This window comes from Pseudophryne corroboree, chromosome 3 (assembly GCF_028390025.1).
Source record: "Pseudophryne corroboree isolate aPseCor3 chromosome 3, aPseCor3.hap2, whole genome shotgun sequence".
Classification (NCBI taxonomy): Eukaryota; Metazoa; Chordata; class Amphibia; order Anura; family Myobatrachidae; genus Pseudophryne; species Pseudophryne corroboree.
Window position 1 is genome coordinate 617,072,901 of NC_086446.1, and position 20,668 is coordinate 617,093,568.

General features: G+C 47.5%; 1 protein-coding gene across 2 annotated transcripts in view; it reads right to left on the bottom strand.

The window, feature by feature from the left end:
• The window catches only part of NOC3L (NOC3 like DNA replication regulator), a 221,075-nt gene that overhangs the window by 111,622 nt on the left and 88,785 nt on the right, over nucleotides 1-20,668 (bottom strand). For both annotated transcript variants that reach the window (XM_063961653.1, XM_063961651.1), the window contains exon 11: nucleotides 15,023-15,154. In XM_063961653.1, coding sequence (XP_063817723.1) covers nucleotides 15,023-15,154 — 132 coding nt within the window. The remainder of the gene's footprint in view (nucleotides 1-15,022; nucleotides 15,155-20,668) is intronic.

Here is a 20,668-nt window from a genome sequence, read left to right on the forward strand (position 1 = left end):
TAGACCGAACGGCAACGTCTGGAATTGGTAATGACAATCCTGTACCACAAATCTGAGGTACTCCTGGTGAGGATGGTAAATGGGGACATGCAGGTAAGCATCCTTGATGTCCAGTGATACCATGTAATCTCCCTTGTCCAGGCTTGCAATAACCGCCCTGAGCGATTCCATCTTGAACTTGAATTTTTTTATATATGTGTTCAAGGATTTCAAATTTAAAATGGGTCTCACCGAACCATCCGGTTTCGGTACCACAAACATTGTGTAATAGTAACCCCTTCCTTGTTGAAGTAGGGGCACCTTTACTATCACTTGTTGTGAATACAGCTTGTGAATTGCCTGTAACACTGCCTCCCTGCCTGAGGGAGTGGTTGGCAAGGCAGATTTGAGGAAACGGCGGGGGGGAGACGTCTCGAATTCCAGCTTGTACCCCTGAGGTACTACTTGAAGGATCCAGGGATCCACCCGTGAGCGAGCCCACTGATTGCTGAAATATTTGAGACGGGCCCCCACCGTACCTGGCTCCGCCTGTGAAGCCCCAGCGTCATGCTGTGGACTTAGAGGAAGCGGGGGAGGACTTTTGCTCCTGGGAACTGGCTGTATGCTGCAGCTTCTTTCCCCTACCTCTGCCTCTGGGCAGAAAGGACGCGCCTTTAACCCGCTTGCCCCTATTGGGCCGAAAGGACTGTACCTGATAATACGGTGCTTTCTTTGGTTGTGAGGGAACATGGGGTAAAAATGTAGACTTCCCAGCTGTTGCTGTGGAAACGAGGTCCGAGAGACCATCCCCGAACAACTCCTCACCCTTATAAGGCAGAACTTCCATGTGTCGTTTGGAATCTGCATCTCCTGTCCACTGCCGAGTCCATAACCCTCTCCTGGCAGAAATGGACATTGCACTAATTTTGGATGCCACCCGGCAAATATCCCTCTGTGCATCCCTCATGTATAAAAGTGCTTCTTTTATATGCTCTACGTTTAGCTATATAGTGTCCCTGTCTAGGGTATCTATATTTTCTGACAGGGAATCTGACCACGCAGCAGCAGCACTGCACATCCAGGCTGAAGCAATAGCCGGTCTCTTTATAACACCTGTGTGTGTATATATAGATTTCAGGATAGCCTCCTGCTTTCTATCAGCAGATTCCTTCAGGGCGGCCGTATCCGGAGACGGTAGTGCCACCTTCTTTGACAAGCGTGTGAGCGCTTTATCCACCCTAGGGGATGTTTCCCAGCGTGACCTATCCTCTGGCGGGAAAGGGTACGCCATTAGTAACCTCTTAGAAATTACCAGCTTTTTATCAGGGGAAGCCCACGCTTCTTCACACACTTCATTTAACTCTTCAGATGGAGGAAAAGCTACTGGTAGTTTTTTCTCTCCAAACATAATACCCTTTTTTGTGGTACCGGGGGTAACATCAGAAATGTGCAACACATTTTTCATTGCCTCAATCATGTAACGTGTGGCCCTACTGGAAGTTACATTAGTCTCATCGTCGTCGACACTGGAGTCAGTATCCGTGTCGACATCTGTGTCTGTCATCTGAGGTAGCGGGCGTTTTAGAGCCCCTGATGACTTTTGAGACGCCTGGGCAGGCACAGGCTGAGAAGCCGGCTGTCCCACATTAGGTATGTCGTCAAACCTTTTATGCAAGGAGTCGACACTGTCGCGTAATTCCTTCCACAGCACCATCCACTCAGGTGTCGACCCCGCAGGGGGTGACATCACGTTTACAGGCATTTGCTCCGCCTCCACATACGCCTCCTCATCAAACAGGTCGACACAGCCGTACCGACACACCGCAAACACACAGGGAATGCTCTGACAGAGGACAGGACCCCACAAAGCCCTTTGGGGAGACAGAGAGAGAGTATGCCAGCACACACCAGAGCGCTATATAACACAGGGATCCCACTATAAATGAGTGTTTTCCCTTATAGCTGCTTTTTTATATATATCATATATATATATATATATATATATATCTATACTGCGCCTAAATTTAGTGCCCCCCCTCTCTTTTTTACCCTTCTGTAGTGTTCAGACTGCAGGGGAGAGTCAGGGAGCTTCCTTCCAGCGGAGCTGTGAGGGAAAAATGGCGCCAGTGTGCTGAGGGAGATGGCCCCGCCCCTTTTTCGGCTGACTTTCTCCCGCTTTTTCTGTAATACTGGCAGGGGTAATTTTACATCTATATAGCCTCTAGGACTATATATGATGTAGATTTGCCAGCTAAGGTGTCATATATTGCCCTCAGGGCGCCCCCCCCCAGCGCCCTGCACCCATCAGTGACCGGAGTGTGAGGTGTACATGAGGAGCAATGGCGCACAGCTGCAGTGCTGTGCGCTACCTTGGTGAAGACCGAAGTCTTCTGCCGCCGATTTTCCGGACCTCTTCGTTGCTTCTGGCTCTGTAAGGGGGACGGCGGCGCGGCTCCGGGAACGAACACCAAGGTCGGGTCCTGCGGTCGATCCCTCTGGAGCTAATGGTGTCCAGTAGCCTAAGAAGCCCAAACTACCACCTGTTAGGTAGGTTCGCTTCTTCTCCCCTTAGTCCCTCGCTGCAGTGAGTCTGTTGCCAGCAGATCTCACTGTAAAATAAAAAACCTAAATATACTTTCTTTCTAGGAGCTCAGGAGAGCCCCTAGTGTGCATCCAGCTCAGCCGGGCACAAGATTCTAACTGAAGTCTGGAGGAGGGTCATAGTGGGAGGAGCCAGTGCACACCAGTTAGACCTAAAGCTTTCTTTATAGTTGTGCCCAGTCTCCTGCGGAGCCGCTATTCCCCATGGTCCTTACGGAGTCCCAGCATCCACTTAGGACGTCAGAGAAACAGAAGGTACAGTCAAGGTATTAGGGGAGACTTCTCGAAATTCAGAAACCAGCCGTGATCCTGATGTACTTGAACTGTGCGATCTAGATGCCTTTGTAGCTGTGAAGCATAGTCGGCCTTCATGAGTAGATTGTCTAAAGGAGGAATGATCGTAATACCATCCTTGCACAGCAAGCTTGCCATTACCAACATGATTTTGGTGAAAACACGCTGAACTGTTGCTGTACCAAATGGTAGGGCCTGGAATTGATAATGATCGAATTAGACGGCAAAACAGAGGACGAATGATGATCTGAAGGGAAGAAATTCCAAGCAACGTTTTGATTCTGACTCTGCATTCCAAGTGTGGAGCCAAAAGTGCCCTATGAGCAGAGACAGCCATAGATGAAGCTATGGAAGCCACCTGAGTACAGTCTTGAGCGGCCTCCCACACTCATATTTAGTTGCACCGCAAAGTTGTTCCACCAAGTCCAGTAGGGAATACCTGAACAAATCACTGTGAAGCCCCGTAACAAGTATGATGGTCCAAGTCTCCATAGCTCAAGCCACCCATGCCAAGGCTAGTAAAGGTCAGATAACGACCCAGGCGCCTATAAAAATGGTCTTGAGACAATCTTCCAATTTTTAAAGCTAACATACTTAAAGGATGCAGAGCCCTGAACTGGAAGAGCTGCATTTTAACTAAACGCGCCATCGCAGCATCAACCATGGGAGATAATTTTCACTTGAACACATGATCCGCTGGAAGTGGACAAAGTGAAGCAAATTTCCGAGGAATGGAGAACTTCTTATCCGGCGCCTTCCAGACTTCCTCAATGAGACTGAAGAGATCCGAAGAAGTAGGGAAAGTAACAACTTTCCGCAGCAGGCACTTTAAGGAACCCACAGCCCGTTTGGGAATCCATATCTAAACAGTTCAGAGAATGGCACACAACACTAATGAGATCTTCCATGCCGTGACTCGCGAAATACTCTGTATCTTTAACCTCTGGGATACCAGTCTCTGCAAGTTCACCCTCCTCTGAATAACTAACAGACACCTGGAGGGAGGAACTTGTTTATGCGACTCGCACAGCTGAGGATCCTCAAAAAAAAAAAAAAAAAAAAGTGTTCGAAATAAGAGGAAACTTTCCAAACACCAATGCCGTGCAGAGCCAGGGTGGATCAGACAGTGACTGCAGGGTCGCACCATCAGCGGCAGGCATCTCAGTAACACACAGAGGAAACAGGCGCAGCAGCTGCCCGAACCTCATCCCGTCGTTGAAGCACTGTAAGCTTCACCAAGTCAGAGACCGCCCGACCCAGAATCTGTTCCCATGCTGGCTCTGCAAGGGCAAACTTGGCAGCCTCCCGACACCTGACTAGACCTAGTCTGCCATCCACCTGTCCCCATGGTAATTTATTATTACATTGGGTGCAAGTGAAAAACAAAGCCATAGTAAAAAATTTTTGCTTTGATGGGTTTGGCTTTGTCAGTATTATTACTCACACATCCTTGCTATGTATAGCAGACACTGGTGGAACAAATCCCCAGATAAAGGGAAACAAGGAGAGTTAGTAGGCTTACCTTCGTTATCTTTCTTCGAGGTCCATAGTGTCCACAGGGATAACATCAGTGTTGTAGGTGGTAGGATCAGCTCCTGGGCACCACACAGTTGAGCCTTTTCAGATATCCCAGGATGCCTCGGTCCCTCTCCCTATAACCCCGTCTCCATGCTCAGGCAGGTCAGTTTTGGTAACAAGCCCAAAGCAGGAAGAGGATGAAGAGAGAAGGAAGATATGGTACACATAAGAGCACACTCACACAGACAGGAGAAGGGAACCACTGACCAAAGCTGCAAAACCATAGAGGCCAGGTGCGTCAGGGCAGGCGCGCTGTGGACCCTATGAACCTTGAAGAAAGATAACAAATGCAAGTCCACCATAACCCTCCTTTTCTTCTTCGGGTTCCATAGGGCTCCACAGGGATAACATCAGGGATGTCCTAAAGCAATACTTTAAGGGTCCTGAGTAGATAGTAGAATCTGGTGTCCAAATGAAGCATCCTGGGAGGCAAATGTATCAAAGGCATTGAACCTAAGAAAGGTGTGGATAGAAGACCACGTAGCCGCCTTGCACAATTGTTTAGCAGATGACGGTCCCACATAGAGTATAATGAGCAGAGATTGAAGCTGGTACTGGAAGGTCACCTTGAGAGTATGCTTGTGCGATAGCCATTCTAATCCTTCTGGCCAGAGGCAGTTTATTTGCTGGCCAACCACGTTTGTGAAAACTATAGAGGATGAAGAGGACCATCTGATCTCCGCAGTGAACATGTCCGATCTACATAGATACAAAGAGCACAAACCACATCCAGAGAACTCTCTGCAGTCGAGAGATCCGGGAAGATAAAGGCCAGAACCACAATTTCCACATTCAAGTGGAAACGGGAGACCACCTTAGGCAGGTAAACTGGGCGAGTACAAAGTACAGCCATGTCCGCATGAAAAATAAGGAAAGGAGAGCGACAGGAAGAGCGCCCAAATCGGACACCCACCTGGCAGATGAAATGGCCAGAAGGAATAAAGTCTTTACCGTTAGCCTTTTAAGATAAACAGGATCCAACAGTTCAAAAGGAGCCAGGTGAAGAGCACCTAGAACCACAGACAGATCCCATGGAGCCACTGGAGGGACGTAGGGTGACTGGACCCAGAGAAAGGTGCGAAAATCCGGAAGTGGAACAATCATCGCGTTGAAACCATACGGACAAAGCAGAAATATGCACTATGAGCGAAGCCAGGCGAAGGCCAAGGCTTTATCCCCTTTGTAGAATAGCAAGTATTCTTGATATCCGGAATACAGCAGGGTCATAGCGCTTGGAAGTGCACCACGGAAACAAATCTGCCATACCCGGGAGTAGATGCGGTCAGATCAGTGAACACAAAAACACGCTATGGCGCATATTTTACCCCGTTTTGAAGACCGGGGACTCACTTTTCTAAAATGGAAGGATCCCCGGGGACGCGCTCTGATGCGGCCAATTACAGGCTGTCAATTAATTGATTGATGGATCCTTTTGCTTTTAAAAGAGGAGGTGGAGCCTTAGCTCCTCCCCTGGTCATGTGCAGCAGGCTCCCGGCATGATGGAGAAGCATAGTGTGTGGGACTGCCAGGAAGGCTGCAGGAGACGGAGGTCAGCGGGTGTATGTGCTGCGGAGGGGGGAGACGGAGGTCAGCGGGTGTATGTGCTGCGGAGGGGGGAGACGGAGGTGAGCGGATGTATGTGCTGCGGAGGGGGGAGACGGAGGTGAGCGGGTGTATGTGCTTTGGAGAGGGGAGACGGAGGTGAGCGGGTGTATGTGCTGCGGAGGGGGGAGACGGAGGAGAGCGGGTGTATGTGCTGCGGAGGGGGGAGACGGAGGAGAGCGGGTGTATGTGCTGCGGAGGGGGGAGACGGAGGAGAGCGGGTGTATGTGCTGCGGAGGGGGGAGACGGAGGAGAGCGGGTGTATATGCTGCGGAGGGGGGAGACGGAGGTAAGCGGGTGAATATGGATGTCACTGATCTGCCCTATGCCCCCAGCGACATGTGTGCCCGCACTGCAGCAGTCTGTGTGGGGTGGTGGATGGGCTTGCTGTAGGGGGTTCCAGCGTCTGTGGGGGACGACTTAGGGGCTGAGGCGGCAATGTGTATAACATGCTCTACCTGGTGCACTGTGTATAAGTACTCTACCTGGTGCACTGTGTATAAGTACTCTACCTGGTGCACTGTGTATAAGTACTCTACCTGGTGCACTGTGTATAAGTACTCTACCTGGTGCACTGTGTATAAGTACTCTACCTGGTGCACTGTGTATAAGTACTCTACCTGGTGCACTGTGTATAAGTACTCTACCTGGTGCACTGTGTATAAGTACTCTACCTGGTGCACTGTGTATAAGTACTCTACCTGGTGCACTGTGTATAAGTACTCTACCTGGTGCACTGTGTATAAGTACTCTACCTGGTGCACTGTGTATAAGTACTCTACCTGGTGCACTGTGTATAAGTACTCTACCTGGTGCACTGTGTATAAGTACTCTACCTGGTGCACTGTGTATAAGTACTCTACCTGGTGCACTGTGTATAAGTACTCTACCTGGTGCACTGTGTATAAGTACTCTACCTGGTGCACTGTGTATAAGTACTCTACCTGGTGCACTGTGTATAAGTACTCTACCTGGTGCACTGTGTATAAGTACTCTACCTGGTGCACTGTGTATAAGTACTCTACCTGGTGCACTGTGTATAAGTACTCTACCTGGTGCACTGTGTATAAGTACTCTACCTGGTGCACTGTGTATAAGTACTCTACCTGGTGCACTGTGTATAAGTACTCTACCTGGTGCACTGTGTATAAGTACTCTACCTGGTGCACTGTGTATAAGTACTCTACCTGGTGCACTGTGTATAAGTACTCTACCTGGTGCACTGTGTATAAGTACTCTACCTGGTGCACTGTGTATAAGTACTCTACCTGGTGCACTGTGTATAAGTACTCTACCTGGTGCACTGTGTATAAGTACTCTACCTGGTGCACTGTGTATAAGTACTCTACCTGGTGCACTGTGTATAAGTACTCTACCTGGTGCACTGTGTATAAGTACTCTACCTGGTGCACTGTGTATAAGTACTCTACCTGGTGCACTGTGTATAAGTACTCTACCTGGTGCACTGTGTATAAGTCAGAGGTTCTCAAAGTCGGTCCTCGGAGGCACACACAGTGCATGTTTTGCAGGTAACCCAGCAGGTGCACAGGTGTATTAATTACTCACTGACACATTTTAAAAGGTCCACAGGTGGAGCGAATTATTTCACTTGCGATTCTGTGAGGAGACCTGCAAAACATGCACTGTGTGTGCCCCCGAGGACCAAGTTTGAGAACCTCTGGTATAAAGTGCTCTACCTGGCGCAGTGTGTATAGGAGGTTCTACCTGGTGCAATGTGTATAAGCGGCACTACTGTGTGGTGTAATGTGAATTGGCACTATTATGTTGTCACACCCCTTCCCCATGAAGCAACGCCCCTAAATTTTTGCAGTGCGCCTTTGGTTTCAATTCTGGGAGGTGGCGCGCCAATTCACTTTCTGCGAAAGGGCACCAAAATGTCTAGTTACAGCTCTGGTGCAGGGTGTCCTGCATGCTACACAGCCCAGCAGCACTGTCACTCCATCCCCCCACCTTGCAACACTTTTGTAGTGTCCAAATAATATTAATATTAATAAGATCCTTCATTCCGATGGGACCCAGAAAAGGTCCAGTAGGACCCCAATTTTTAAAAGTGAGGGGGCCTTCGGACCCACTTTTTTTGGGCTCAGCGCGATCACTGTCAGATGCCAGCTTCCAAAACTTAAGCATTGTTTGCACAACTGGGCGAGAAAAACCTTTTGCCCTCAATATGAAAGACTCAAGAGCCATGCGTCAAAGACAGGCGTGGTAGGTCTGGGTGTAGACACATTCACTGTGACAGGAGGTCTTGTCGCAGTGGAAGTCCAGTCCCACTAACAGACACTGTAGGTCTGCGAAGAAATGACGTCTGGGCCACGCTGTGGCCACTACAATGAGGTTGCCTCCTTCCTGATTGAATTTACGTAGGACCCTTGGCAGAAGGGAAACTGGGGAAAGATGGAAGGTCCACTGAACGAGAGAGCATCCACGAACGCTGCTTGAGAATCCAGATCCGATTACCGGAACCTTGTGGCTGTGCCACAATGCCGTGAGGTTGACCTCTGAGAGACCCCACTTGTCCACTAGAAGCTGAGAGACTTCTGGATGAAGGGACCATTATCTCGCATAAACATCCTGGCGACTGAGGAAGTCTGCTTCCCAGCTGACTGTCCCTGGAATGAAGATGGCTGGAAGGAGACATTCTGCCCACCCATTAATGCGGCCACTTCTTGCATCACCATCTGGCTGCGAGTGCCGCTTTGGTGATTGAGATAAGCCACTGCCGTGGTACTGTCGGACGGAACATCAACATGTCTGCATTGGGGGACGCTTTATAGACAGCTCGTAGTTCCAGGACATTGATTGGGAGACGGGACTCCGACTGTGTCCAACGCCCCTGAAACGAGTGCTGTTCCGTCACTGCCCCCCAGCCGCGGAGACTAGTGTCCGTGGTGAGAAGTACCCATTTCGGGATCCAAATGGGTTGTCCTTTGTCTAGGTGGGTTGCGTGGAGCCACCAGGTGAGAGACATCATTTGTGATCTGATCAGATGAGGCTGGCCACTTGGCCAGGATCAGTTGTTGTAGAGGGCGAGAATGAAACTGAGCATACTTCTCGACCGTCAATATGGTGACCATCATTTCGAGGACTTGCATGGTTGAGTGAAAAGACACTCGGCGCGGCTGAAGCAGCTTGCAAACCTTGTCCTGCATCCGCTAGGATGGTGTGAGGGAGGACTTTTTCCAACTGATCAGCCATCCGTGTGTCTGAAGGAAGGTCATCGAAAGTTGAAGATGGCTGTGAAGTAGCTAGAAGCAGTAAGTCGTCCAGGTAGGGAAGTATCCTTACTCCCTGACGACGCAACCTTGCTGCCATGACTGCAATAACTTTGGTAAAAATTCTGGGTGCTGTACAAAACCCAAACGGCAGCTGAATTGATAATGTTGGCTGCAAATAGCAAAGCGCTGGTATTGCTGATATGAGGGAGCAATAAGGATATGCAGATACGCATCCTGTATATCCAGGGATACCATAAAGTCCCCTGGCTCCATAGCAAGTACTATGTATCGAAGGGTCTCTATGCAGAATCTGGGGACCTTGACAAATCTGTTGAGATATTTGAGGTTGGGTCGGTGTGACCAGTTTGGCCTGGGCACCAGAAACAGGGAGGAGTAATAGCCCTTTCCGTGTTGAGACTGAGGAACTGGTATAATCACACCAAATTGTAGGAGTGACTGCACAACCTGTTGCAGAATTAGAGCCTTTTGGGATCTAAGGGAAGACCGGTGCAAACGAACTGTGGAGGGGGCTGTCTCTTGAATGAGACAGCGTACCTGTGAGAGACCACTTCTTGCACCTAGGCCACACAAAGTGAAGAAGTCGGCCTCCCACGCTGGTGTTCCTCAGGAGGAGGCCCGCCCCTTCAGGCTGAGGGCTTGTCAGTTTTTGCTGAAGGTCGACAGGCAGCCCAGGTTTGTTTGGCCTTGGGCTTAGGCTTTGCAGTAGATGTCTTTCTGAGGAAAGCCTGCCCTTTCGCTTTGCCTTGAGAGTGAAATGTAGGAAAATTTAAACTCCTAATACGTGGATGAGAGAAAAGCAATCTTAGCTGCAACCAAAGCAGTGATAATTTTGTCCAATTCAGCCCCAAACACCACCTCACCAGTAAAGGGGAGAAATTCTAAGGTTTTCATGGAATCAAGATCAGCTTTCTAGGAATGTAGCCAGAGAATGCGTTGTGCCAGTACCGTTGTGGTAATCGACTTAGCCGCCAATACCTCGACATCAGATAGGGTCTCACGTATGTAAGCAGCCGCCTACAGAATATAGGCCAAGTATGATATGCAGTCCTCGGATATATCAGAGGGCAATTCTTCCTTTAAGGCCTGTAACCATGATTCAATGGCTTTAGCAGCCCAAGAAGCAGCCACGGTCAGTCTATTCACCGCACCAGTGAGGGCAAATATAGACTTAAGACAATTTTCAATTTGTCTATCAGTGGGCTCTTTCAGGGAGGAAAGAGCAGTGACAGGCAAAATGGACATCTTAACTAGATGTGCAATATGCAAATCCACCTGACTGGGAGCCCCCACTTAGCACAATCCTCTGCAAGGATAGTGTAATGGGAAGCCAAATGTTTAGACACAGGAAACTTCTTTCCCAGAGTTTTCCAGGGTTCCTGCCTAATTTCCAAGAAATTATCTGAATGGCAGGATTCAGATTTCATTATCTTTTGTCGCTTAAAAACATCCTCCGTGAGTTGAAGGATATGTTTAATAGCCTCAATTAAAGTGGCCACCTCAACAGTGTTGGGAGATTCCTTTGCTATCATGCAGGAATCAGTGACAGACTGTGTGTCCTCCCCTTCCTCAGCCAACGACTCATCTAAAGGCCCATACACATTAGACGATTGAGCAGCTCACCAATTTTTGGTATTGTATTGAGAGGCATGGAAGGGTCAGCATTAGGAGGGATTGCTGACTCTAGACTGCCATAGGAGAAGCTAGGGGTATCTCCAGGTAAGCTGGCTCTCAGATGCTGTAGGAGCCATTACCATGTGGCCTTACACTGGGAATTCAACCCAGACATATTTGTAATTATTTATGGGGTGGGTGTGGGGTGTGGTGGCCCCTGTGTCGGTGTGGCTGGGCTGCTTCAGGTCGGCACACCCTAACACTTTATTAACACTTATGATTTTCCCTATCACTTTGTATATATTTTTGTATTATTTTAATCACACCACTTACATAGCACTTCTGTGCTTCCTATTAACCCTTATTAATTTTCACCTGTGTGCTGACCTGGGGTAGCCGACATGATGGGGTCCTGCACCCCGGACCCATACCTAGTGTTAGGGACCCCCAGTGACGGAGAGGCCTTGTCGATCGGCCTGGGGGCTTAACCCTATATCTGCAGATATACGCAACCAAGATCTCCGTATAATCTGACTATTATGTAGTAATATTTTTCACTCGGTGTGCATTAGGGAACCATTGTTTTTTCTTAACTGTATGGTGCCCAGGAGCTGAGCCTACCACCTATAACCCCGATGTTATCCCTGTGGAGCCCTATGGAACAGATAGAAGAATAAGCAACTGTACAATTATCCAGAATAGCAAAGGCAATAATAGTTAATAAAATTTACAGATAATTAGCCTATCTGAGAGGCTAAAAACTGCAGAGGGAGAGACTTGCACCAGCCAAAGATCACAGCCTGCAGGGTCCAAAAGATAGCAGGAGTTTACTTTCCTTTACTTAAACCCTACACAGCAATCAGGACTGTACCACTGCTGCAGCTATGTGTAGGGGAGACTAGCAGCTCTAGGCTCCACTCAGCACAACCCCCCTGCAGCTGCTGAGCTGGCAAGCTGAACACCGCTCCCTGCAGCCACAGGGCACAAGCACCTTACTAAAAAGAAATAAATATACAAATACAACAAACAGAAACTAATGTATAACAAAGGCTGCATAGCAGTTCCCCAAAGCGTGCCCTACACCACAGCACTTAAAGATGACTGGCATTATGGGGTTGCAGGGTGGAGGGACTTCATTCTAAAGCTACAGGTTAGTTCAAGTGCTAACTCCCTGCAATCACATAGTCCAGTGTAACCGAGCTGTGCTGGTAGAGAAATTGTCAATGTCATTCAGTGGCCAGGGCTAAACCCATAGGGGATCTGCAAAATTCTATGAAAATTGTTGCTCACCAACAGATCCCAACTGTGCAACGCTAGCAATGCTACAATAAGAATGAACAAGAACTACAGGTTTGCGGAGCTGGTATGGGCATAACACACATACATGTGATGGACTGATACTATTCCACTGTGGCCCTTATACTTACTTTTTAATCCTCTACGTGGATCCATTTTTCTCGTTTCTAGGCTCTCTAGTGCCAACTTTAATATGTCTAACAGAAACCGGAGAGCCTCTGCTATGACTATTCCTTCTATGTTCACTCCCAGAACCAAGGCATCGTCGCAAACTACACACCATGCAAGATCATCTCCCCCTGATTCTCCGCCTGAGATGGACATTGACCCGTCTATACACGCTGTCCTCACTACTCTGGTAGATGGTATAAAACTGACATTCCAAAAGGATCTCAAAAGAGCGGTGGCGATTTCAAATCAGAACTGGCCTCTATTGGTACAAGAAAAGATGCACTGGAGTCCAAAACAGACGGATTATGTCAATACCAGGGAGCAACAGATAGAGAGCTCTCCTTATTGAGGTCTGAAATTGATGACCTGAAAGAAAAGCAAGAGGATTTAGAAAATAGATTGCGCAGAAACAACCTTAGGGTCAGGAATATCCCTGAGACAATCTCTGCCACAGCCATACCTGCATTTCTTAAAGACTTCAAGCATATTCTCCCTGCCCTTCTGGAGGATGAGCTCCTTCTAGATGGAGCACATAGTTCGCTCAAAGCTAAACCACCCCCTGGCCAACAACCCAGAGATATTGTCGTCCGATTACATTACTATCGAACGAAAGAGAAAATTGTCATCACAACCAGAGATACACCAACCATTGCATATGAGGATATGCACATCCAACTATTCCAAGATCTAGCACCATCTACAATACAGAAAAGGAGGGATCTCCAACCTATCACAAGAATTCTCTGACAAAATAATGTAAAGTATCGATGGAACTTTCCTTTCCAGCTGCAAATCCTAGCAGACAACACTGTCCGTACAGCTAAAACGCTTGAACAAGGCCAGAAAATACTTGAGGATCTGGATATCCTTCCGGAACCAAATATAGCTGTCCTTCTACTGGGTTCCCCTAAACCTCAATGCACTCGCCCTCCTCAGGCGACATGGCATCAAATTCATCACAGTCCGAAAAACGACTCTGCCCCTCCATGACCTGGGACTCTTGTATTCCTAGTTTCACGCACCTTTTTGGAGTGGGAGTGAATGGTGATTCTTGACCTTCTACACTCCTACTTAGTTATTCAAGCCTGCATCGCTACTGTATAGAACTCTATATCTCAGTATCCTTTTTGTTGGTTTTTTCATATTACTATTCGATGACCTGCTTGTTGCTCCTAATATGCCTTTCATGTTTACAGGTATATTTTGAATACTTTGTTCTCTCTAGTGTTACTGTTCTTTTATATGTATCATGCCAATTGTGTTTCTATTTTCATGTTTCGGATCCACTACCACTGCATCTCCCATTATGGGAGACCTACTATATAGTTTAAGGGCCCATGGTTTCCCGCCAGCCCTAGCTTTACACCCCCCCCACCACCTCCCCCACCACCTCCCTCTTCCCCTAGGGGAGATTTTGGTTTTATCTTTTATTCTCATATATATATTCCCATTTTTACATTAGTGATTTATTTTCAATTGATATGTATAGCCCCTTATTTAGGGTCTATTTCTCAAAGGGATTTGGCCTATTGAGGCCCTTCTTTACTACTCTGTTTCTTCAATCACCTTTCTTTCTTTCTTTCTTTCCTCTTCTTACTTTAACACTATAGTTTTTTCACTAGTATGCTGCCCTGGGCTTTCTGGCTTATGCTGGTGTTTTGGGGTGCCACACCCTGCACCTAGATATCGCACTAGGGACCCCAAATATACAGACATGCCTTGATGCGGCTTTGGGGCTTATTCAAACATTTGCGCAAATATATGTAACCGAGATATCTGATTCTAATATTGTGTGGGATTTACATCTGGTTACCGTTATCATTCAGGATGCTGGGGGAAACAAAATGCCTTTTTTTTCTTGCTTAGAAATACCCCTCCCTTTCAAGCACCTGAATGATATCACTAAGCTAATTGAGCATCTGCCACACTATATATGTCTGTTATGAGAGGCAGAGAGGTTCCTGCATTAGTGTCCCTGACATGCCATATGGAGCATTATGGGGTTGCTTCAAGGTAGGTAGCTCTTAGCGTAGATATATTTAAGTAAGGAGCCATTATCATGTGGCTCCTTGCTGGTTAATCATAGACCCAGATTGGGGTAATGGAGGTGTGAGGTGTGGTACCTATGGACTGGCTGAGCTGGATGGCTTAAATGTGGCACACCTTTACATTCTATTAACACTTTTCACACACTAATTTCTTTAACACTATTTCTCCATTTTTAATTTCATCTAATTTTTGTATCACCTTCTTATTAGCTTCGGCTTCCTAACACTAATTTATTAACACTATAGTTTTTTCACTGGTATGCTGCCCTGGGCTTTCTGGCTTATGCTGGTGTTTTGGGGTGCCACACCCTGCACCTAGATATAGCGCTAGGGACCCCAAATATACAGAGACACCTTGATGCGGCTTTGGGGCTTATTTATACATTTGCGCAAATATATGTAACAGAGATCTCTGAATTCTAATATTGTGTGGGATTTACAACTGGTTACTGTTATTATTCAGGGTGCTGGAGGAAACAAAATGCCTTTTTTTTCTTGAGATCGCTAACAGTGTTATTTGGGAGGCTCACAAAGCTACGAGAAGAGGTAAACTCATTAGTAAATCATCAGTGGAACAGCCATTACCTTTCGCTGCATCCTGGATAGAGTATTCCTCTTATCTTTGTAGGACATCAACTTCTGCTTCGGAGCAATATCATCAACGTCTTTCTTCACATCAACTTCCTTAATTCTTAGATGTAGCAAGATGTTCAGCACCTGGAAGCGAATGAATCATGTAAGCACAGCATAGTGGAACATAGACCTCGAGCACACACTTATCAACATAGCCAGGATGCATACAAGTCCCTTGCTCATAACAAGCAATACACTTACAATACAATACAGCCGCCGGGATCCAGCATGGAGCTCGGTGGCTCACTGCGCTCGCCACAGGTTCTATTCCCACTCCATGGGAATAGTCCCTGTTGTTCAGCATGCCGACCGGCGGGATATTGAAGGGTAAGGATCCAGGCGTAAGCATTGCAAGACCGCCGGTCACAGAACTACATCCCGCCACAACAATAGACATCACTAGTAAGCAACGGTACAGCCTGACAACCAACAATCACAGCATCTGCAGAGATTGCTTCACGCAGCCAACACGATGCAAACCACTACTGTCAAAGTCAGAAAAATATCATGCTACACGTTGCCATATATTCATCTCATGCGCGTGCCTGCTGCACGTGCACATTCTCTCCCGTGCGTGCGGATATACGCAGCCGCGTGATGGCGCCTCGGCCATGCGCTCGAGCGCGTGGTATGTGCATTTACGGTAGAGTTTGTGTGCGTCTAGCGGGCGACTCAATCGTTAATAATAGAACCAAATAGTATGTTTTATAGATAATGTTCCCCTTAATAGTGACTGTAAGTTTGTTTAATGTAAATGGTCGCTGGTCAGAGGAATTCCTCTTTGTATGGTACGAAGGGTCAGACAGGGTTTGAACAGCTGTGTCTGGTACCTAACTAAAGAACATTTTAATAGCAACAATCCGGTGTTGGTTAGGTAAAGATTAATCGTTCCTGCGTATAGTTATGGCCATTAGTAGATTCTGGACATTTCATATATTTGCGATTCATTACCCATGCGGCGGGAATCTTCAGATTCCCACCCACCTGAGCAGTTTGATATAGTATATATACAAGGAGAAAAAGTATGACTCTTGTTTGATATAGTCACAGCCCACCTGTTCAAACTAACCTATGACCTTTTGTTATGATGCGAGGAGACATTCCTGTGTCCAATGAACAATGAGATTATAGGTCCCTTTGTAGTATACTGTACTCAATGTATATAAGATCAGCCAGCCTGGGCAGCTCTCTCACTCTCCACAAACGGTTTTCATATTGACTAACTCGGAGCTGGTACCAGGCTGCGCAGCGATCATTCCCAGTGTGTGTAAGTAATTCTCTGTAATCATCTCGCTCTTTGTTTGTAGTGGCCACATTCTCTCTCTCTCTCTGTTTAGTATAAGATTGTAACGTTATTGTATATTTCTGTCTAGATAATCTGTTAGAATTATATGTTAGTCTGTAGTGTATGACTTGTAACTGTTTCCCCTTTTCAATTTAACTAAAAGCTTGTTAGTAAAGGTGTTGGAACCTTAGCACGGTATCGTGTGTTCATTACATTGCAGAGGGTAATAGGAGCGTCTCGATCGCTCAAACAGCTTTAGTGTTAATCAGGTTAAGCAGCGTTATATCGCTACAGTGTTTCAGTACAAGGTTTACAGCATAAGAGTATCCTTTCTGTGTGTTACATTCACGGTTTACTGATTGACATCTTGTGAACGTCTGCGCCGCTCGTGATCTCCTCGTGGTCCCGAGCGTCCGCTACGCTGGTAGCGTAGCATTACGGTAGTCGCTCGCCTATAGCGTGCTCGACACCACGCATTAAGCTGTGAGCGAGCGTGCCGCATGTGCGTCTCTATTACGGCCGAGCGTATGCTACGCTAAGTGCGTACCCTTACGGTACCCCATACGCCAATTGCGTACTGTGTCTCTTACCCATTATTGTGAAAGTTATAAGGTAATCAAATCAGCATTATCACTACATATGGGAGAATCGATGTATAATCAAAGTATAAAAAAATAATATGTAAATTCAACTCTTGCCAAAATTATCTTTAAAGCTGCAAGACCATCTTGGAAAATACTTCAGTAACCTGCCCCCTCACGCCAGCCAGTGCCCTTGGAAAAACTGCTACGCAGATATTTTGAAATTCATTAGTAAAATAATAAGATTTTAAACCTACCAGTAAATCTTTTTCTCCTAGTCCGTAGAGGATGCTGGGGACTCCGTAAGGACCATGGGGTATAGACGGGCTCCGCAGGAGACATGGGCACTCTAATACTTTAGATGGGTGTGAACTGGCTCCTCCCTCTCTGCCCCTCCTCCAGACCTCCGTTAAAGAACTGTGCCCAGAGGCGACGGACAGTACGAGGAAAGGATTTTTGTTAATCTAACGGCAAGATACATACCAGCCCACACCATCCACACCGTACAACATGGAATATACAAGACCAGTTAACAGTATGAACAAAAACAGCATCAGCCAGAGACTGATCCAAACCGTAACATAACCCTTATGTAAGCAACAACTATATACAAGTCTTGCAGAAATTAGTCCGCACCGGGACGGGCGCCCAGCATCCTCTACGGACTAGGAGAAAAAGATTTACCAATAGGTTTAAAATCTTATTTTCTCTTATGTCCTAGAGGATGCTGGGGACTCCATAAGGACCGTGGGGATTATACCAAAGCTCCAGACCGGGTGGGAGAAAGCGGATGACTCTGCAGCACCGATTGAGCAAACATGAGGTCCTCATCAGCCAGGGTATCAAACTTATAAAATTTTGCAAACGTGTTTGAACCCGACCAAGTAGCTGCTCGGCAAAGCTGTAAAGCCGAGACGCCCCTGGCTGCCGCCCAAGAAGAGCCCAGCTTCCTCGTGGAATGGGCTTTTACTGAATTAGGTAACGGCAATCCAATCGTAGAATGAGCCTGCTGAATCGTGTTACAGATCCAGCGAGCAATAGTCTGCTTAGAAGCAGGAGCGCCAACCTTGTTGGCCGCATACAGGACAAACAGTGCCTCTGTTTTCCTAACTCGAGCCGTCCTGGCTACATACATTTTTAAGGCCCTGACTACATCAAGGGACTTGGAATCCTCCACGTCCCCTGTAGCCACCGGCACCACAATAGGTTGGTTCATATAAAACGACGAAACCACCCTAGGCAGAAATTGAGGACGAGTTCTCAACTCTGCTTGATCCACATGGAAAATCAGATAGGGGCTCTTGTGAGACAAAGCCGCCAATTCGGACACCCGCCTTGCAGATGCCAAGGCCAGCAACATGACCACTTTCCAAGTGAGAAATTTTAACTCAACCGTTTGATGAGGTTCAAACCAGTGAGATTTAAGGAACTGTAACACCACGTTAAGGTCCCACGGTGCCACTGGGGGCACAAAAGGAGGCTGGATGTGCAGCACTCCCTTTACAAAAGTCTGGACTTCTGGAAGAGAAGCCAATTCCTTCTGAAAGAAAATAGATAGGGCCGAAATCTGCACCTTAATGGAGCCTAACTTTAGGCCCATATCCACTCCTGTCTGTAGAAAGTGGAGAAAACGGCCCAGGTGGAAATCTTCCGTAGGAGCATTCTTGGCTTCACACCAAGATACATATTTCCTCCAGATACGGTGATAATGCTTCGCCGTCACTTCCTTCCTAGCTTTGATCAGAGTAGGGATGACTTTCCCCGGAATACCTTTCCTAGCTAGGATTTGGTGTTCAACCGACATGCCGTCAAACGTAACCGCGGTAAGTCTTGGAACACACAGGGCCCCTGTTGCAACAGGTCCTCCCTGGGAGGAAGAGGCCACGGATCTTCTGTGAGCATTTCCTGAAGATCTGAATACCAGGCTCTTCGAGGCCAATCCGGAACAATGAGTATTGTCTGCACTCTTTTTCGTCTTATGATTCTCAATATTTTTGAGATGAGCGGAAGTGGAGGGAACACATAGACCGACTGAAACACCCATGGTGTCACCAGGGCGTCCACCGCTACTGCCTGAGAGTCCCTCGACCTGGAACAATACGTCCGAAGTTTCTTGTTGAGGCGTGACGCCATCATGTCTATTTGAGGAAATCCCCAACGACTTGTTATCTCTGCAAAACTTCTTGATGAAGTCCCCACTCTCCTGGATGGAGATCGTGTCTGCTGAGGAAGTCTGCTTCCCAGTTGTCCACTCCCGGAATGAAGAGCTGACAGAGCGCATACATGATTTTCCGCCCAGCGAAGAATCTTGGTGGCTTCCGCCATTGCCACTCTGCTCCTTGTCCCGCCTTGGCGGTTTACATGCGCCACGGCTGTGACATTGTCTGACTGAATCAGAACGGGTAGGTCGCAAAGAAGATTCTCCGTTTGTTGTAGGCCCTTGTATATGGCCCTTAATTCCAGCACGTTGATGTGTAGACAAGCCTCCTGGCTTGACCATAGTCCCTGAAAATGTCTTCCTTGTGTGACTGCTCCCCATCCTCGGAGGCTCGCGTCCGTGGTTACAAGAACACAGTCTTGAATGCCGAACCTGCGACCCTCTAGGAGGTGAGCAATCTGAAGCCACCACAGGAGAGATACCCTGGCCCTGGGGGACAGGCTTATTTTCTGATGTATTTGTAGATGGGACCCCGACCACTTGTCCAGAAGGTCCCACTGAAACGTCCTCGCATGGAACCTGCCGAAGGGGATGGCCTCGTAGGCCGCCACCATTTTTCCCAATAAGTGAGTGCATTGATGAACTGACACTCTTTTTGGTTTTAGCAGGTCCCTGACCATGTTCTGGAGTTCCTGGGCTTTTTCATTTGGGAGAAAAACCCTCTTCTTTTCTGTGTCCAGAATCATGCCCAAAAACAATAGCCGAGTCGTCGGAATCAACTGCGACTTTGGTAGATTTAGAATCCAGCCGTGTTGCTGCAGCACTCTCAGGGACAGCGACACGCTTTTCAATAACTGATCTCTCGATCTCGCTTTTATCAGGAGATCGTCCAAGTATGGGATAATTGTGACTCCTTGCCTGCGCAGGAGCACCATCATTTCCGCCATTACCTTGGTGAAAATCCTCGGGCCGTGGAAAGCCCAAACGGCAACACCTGAAACTGGTAATGACAATCCTGTACAGCGAATCTCAGGTACGCCTGATGAGGGGGATAAATGGGGACATGAAGGTATGCATACTTTATGTCTAGCGATACCATAAAATCCCCCCCTTCCAGGCTGGAGATCACTGCCCGGAGAGATTCCATCTTGAATTTGAACCTTTTCAAATACAGGTTCAGGAATTTTAGATACAGAATGGGTCTGACCGAGCCATCCGGCTTCGGGACCACAAATAGGGTTGAATAATACCCCTTCCCCTGTTGCATTAGGGGAACCTTGATAATCACTTGCTGTTGACACAGCTTTTGTATGGCAGCTGAAACTATTTCCCTCTCTGGGGGAGAAGCTGGCAAAGCCGATTTGAAAAATCGGCGAGGAGGCACTTCCTCGAACTCCAGTTTGTAGCCTAGGGATACAATTTCGATCGCCCAAGGATCCAAATCCGAATGAACCCAGACCTGGCTGAATAGTCGAAGACGTGCCCCCACCGATGCAGACTCCCTCAGCGGAGCCCCAGCGTCATGCGGTGGATTTTGTAGAGGCCGGGGAGGACCTTTGTTCCTGGGAACTAGC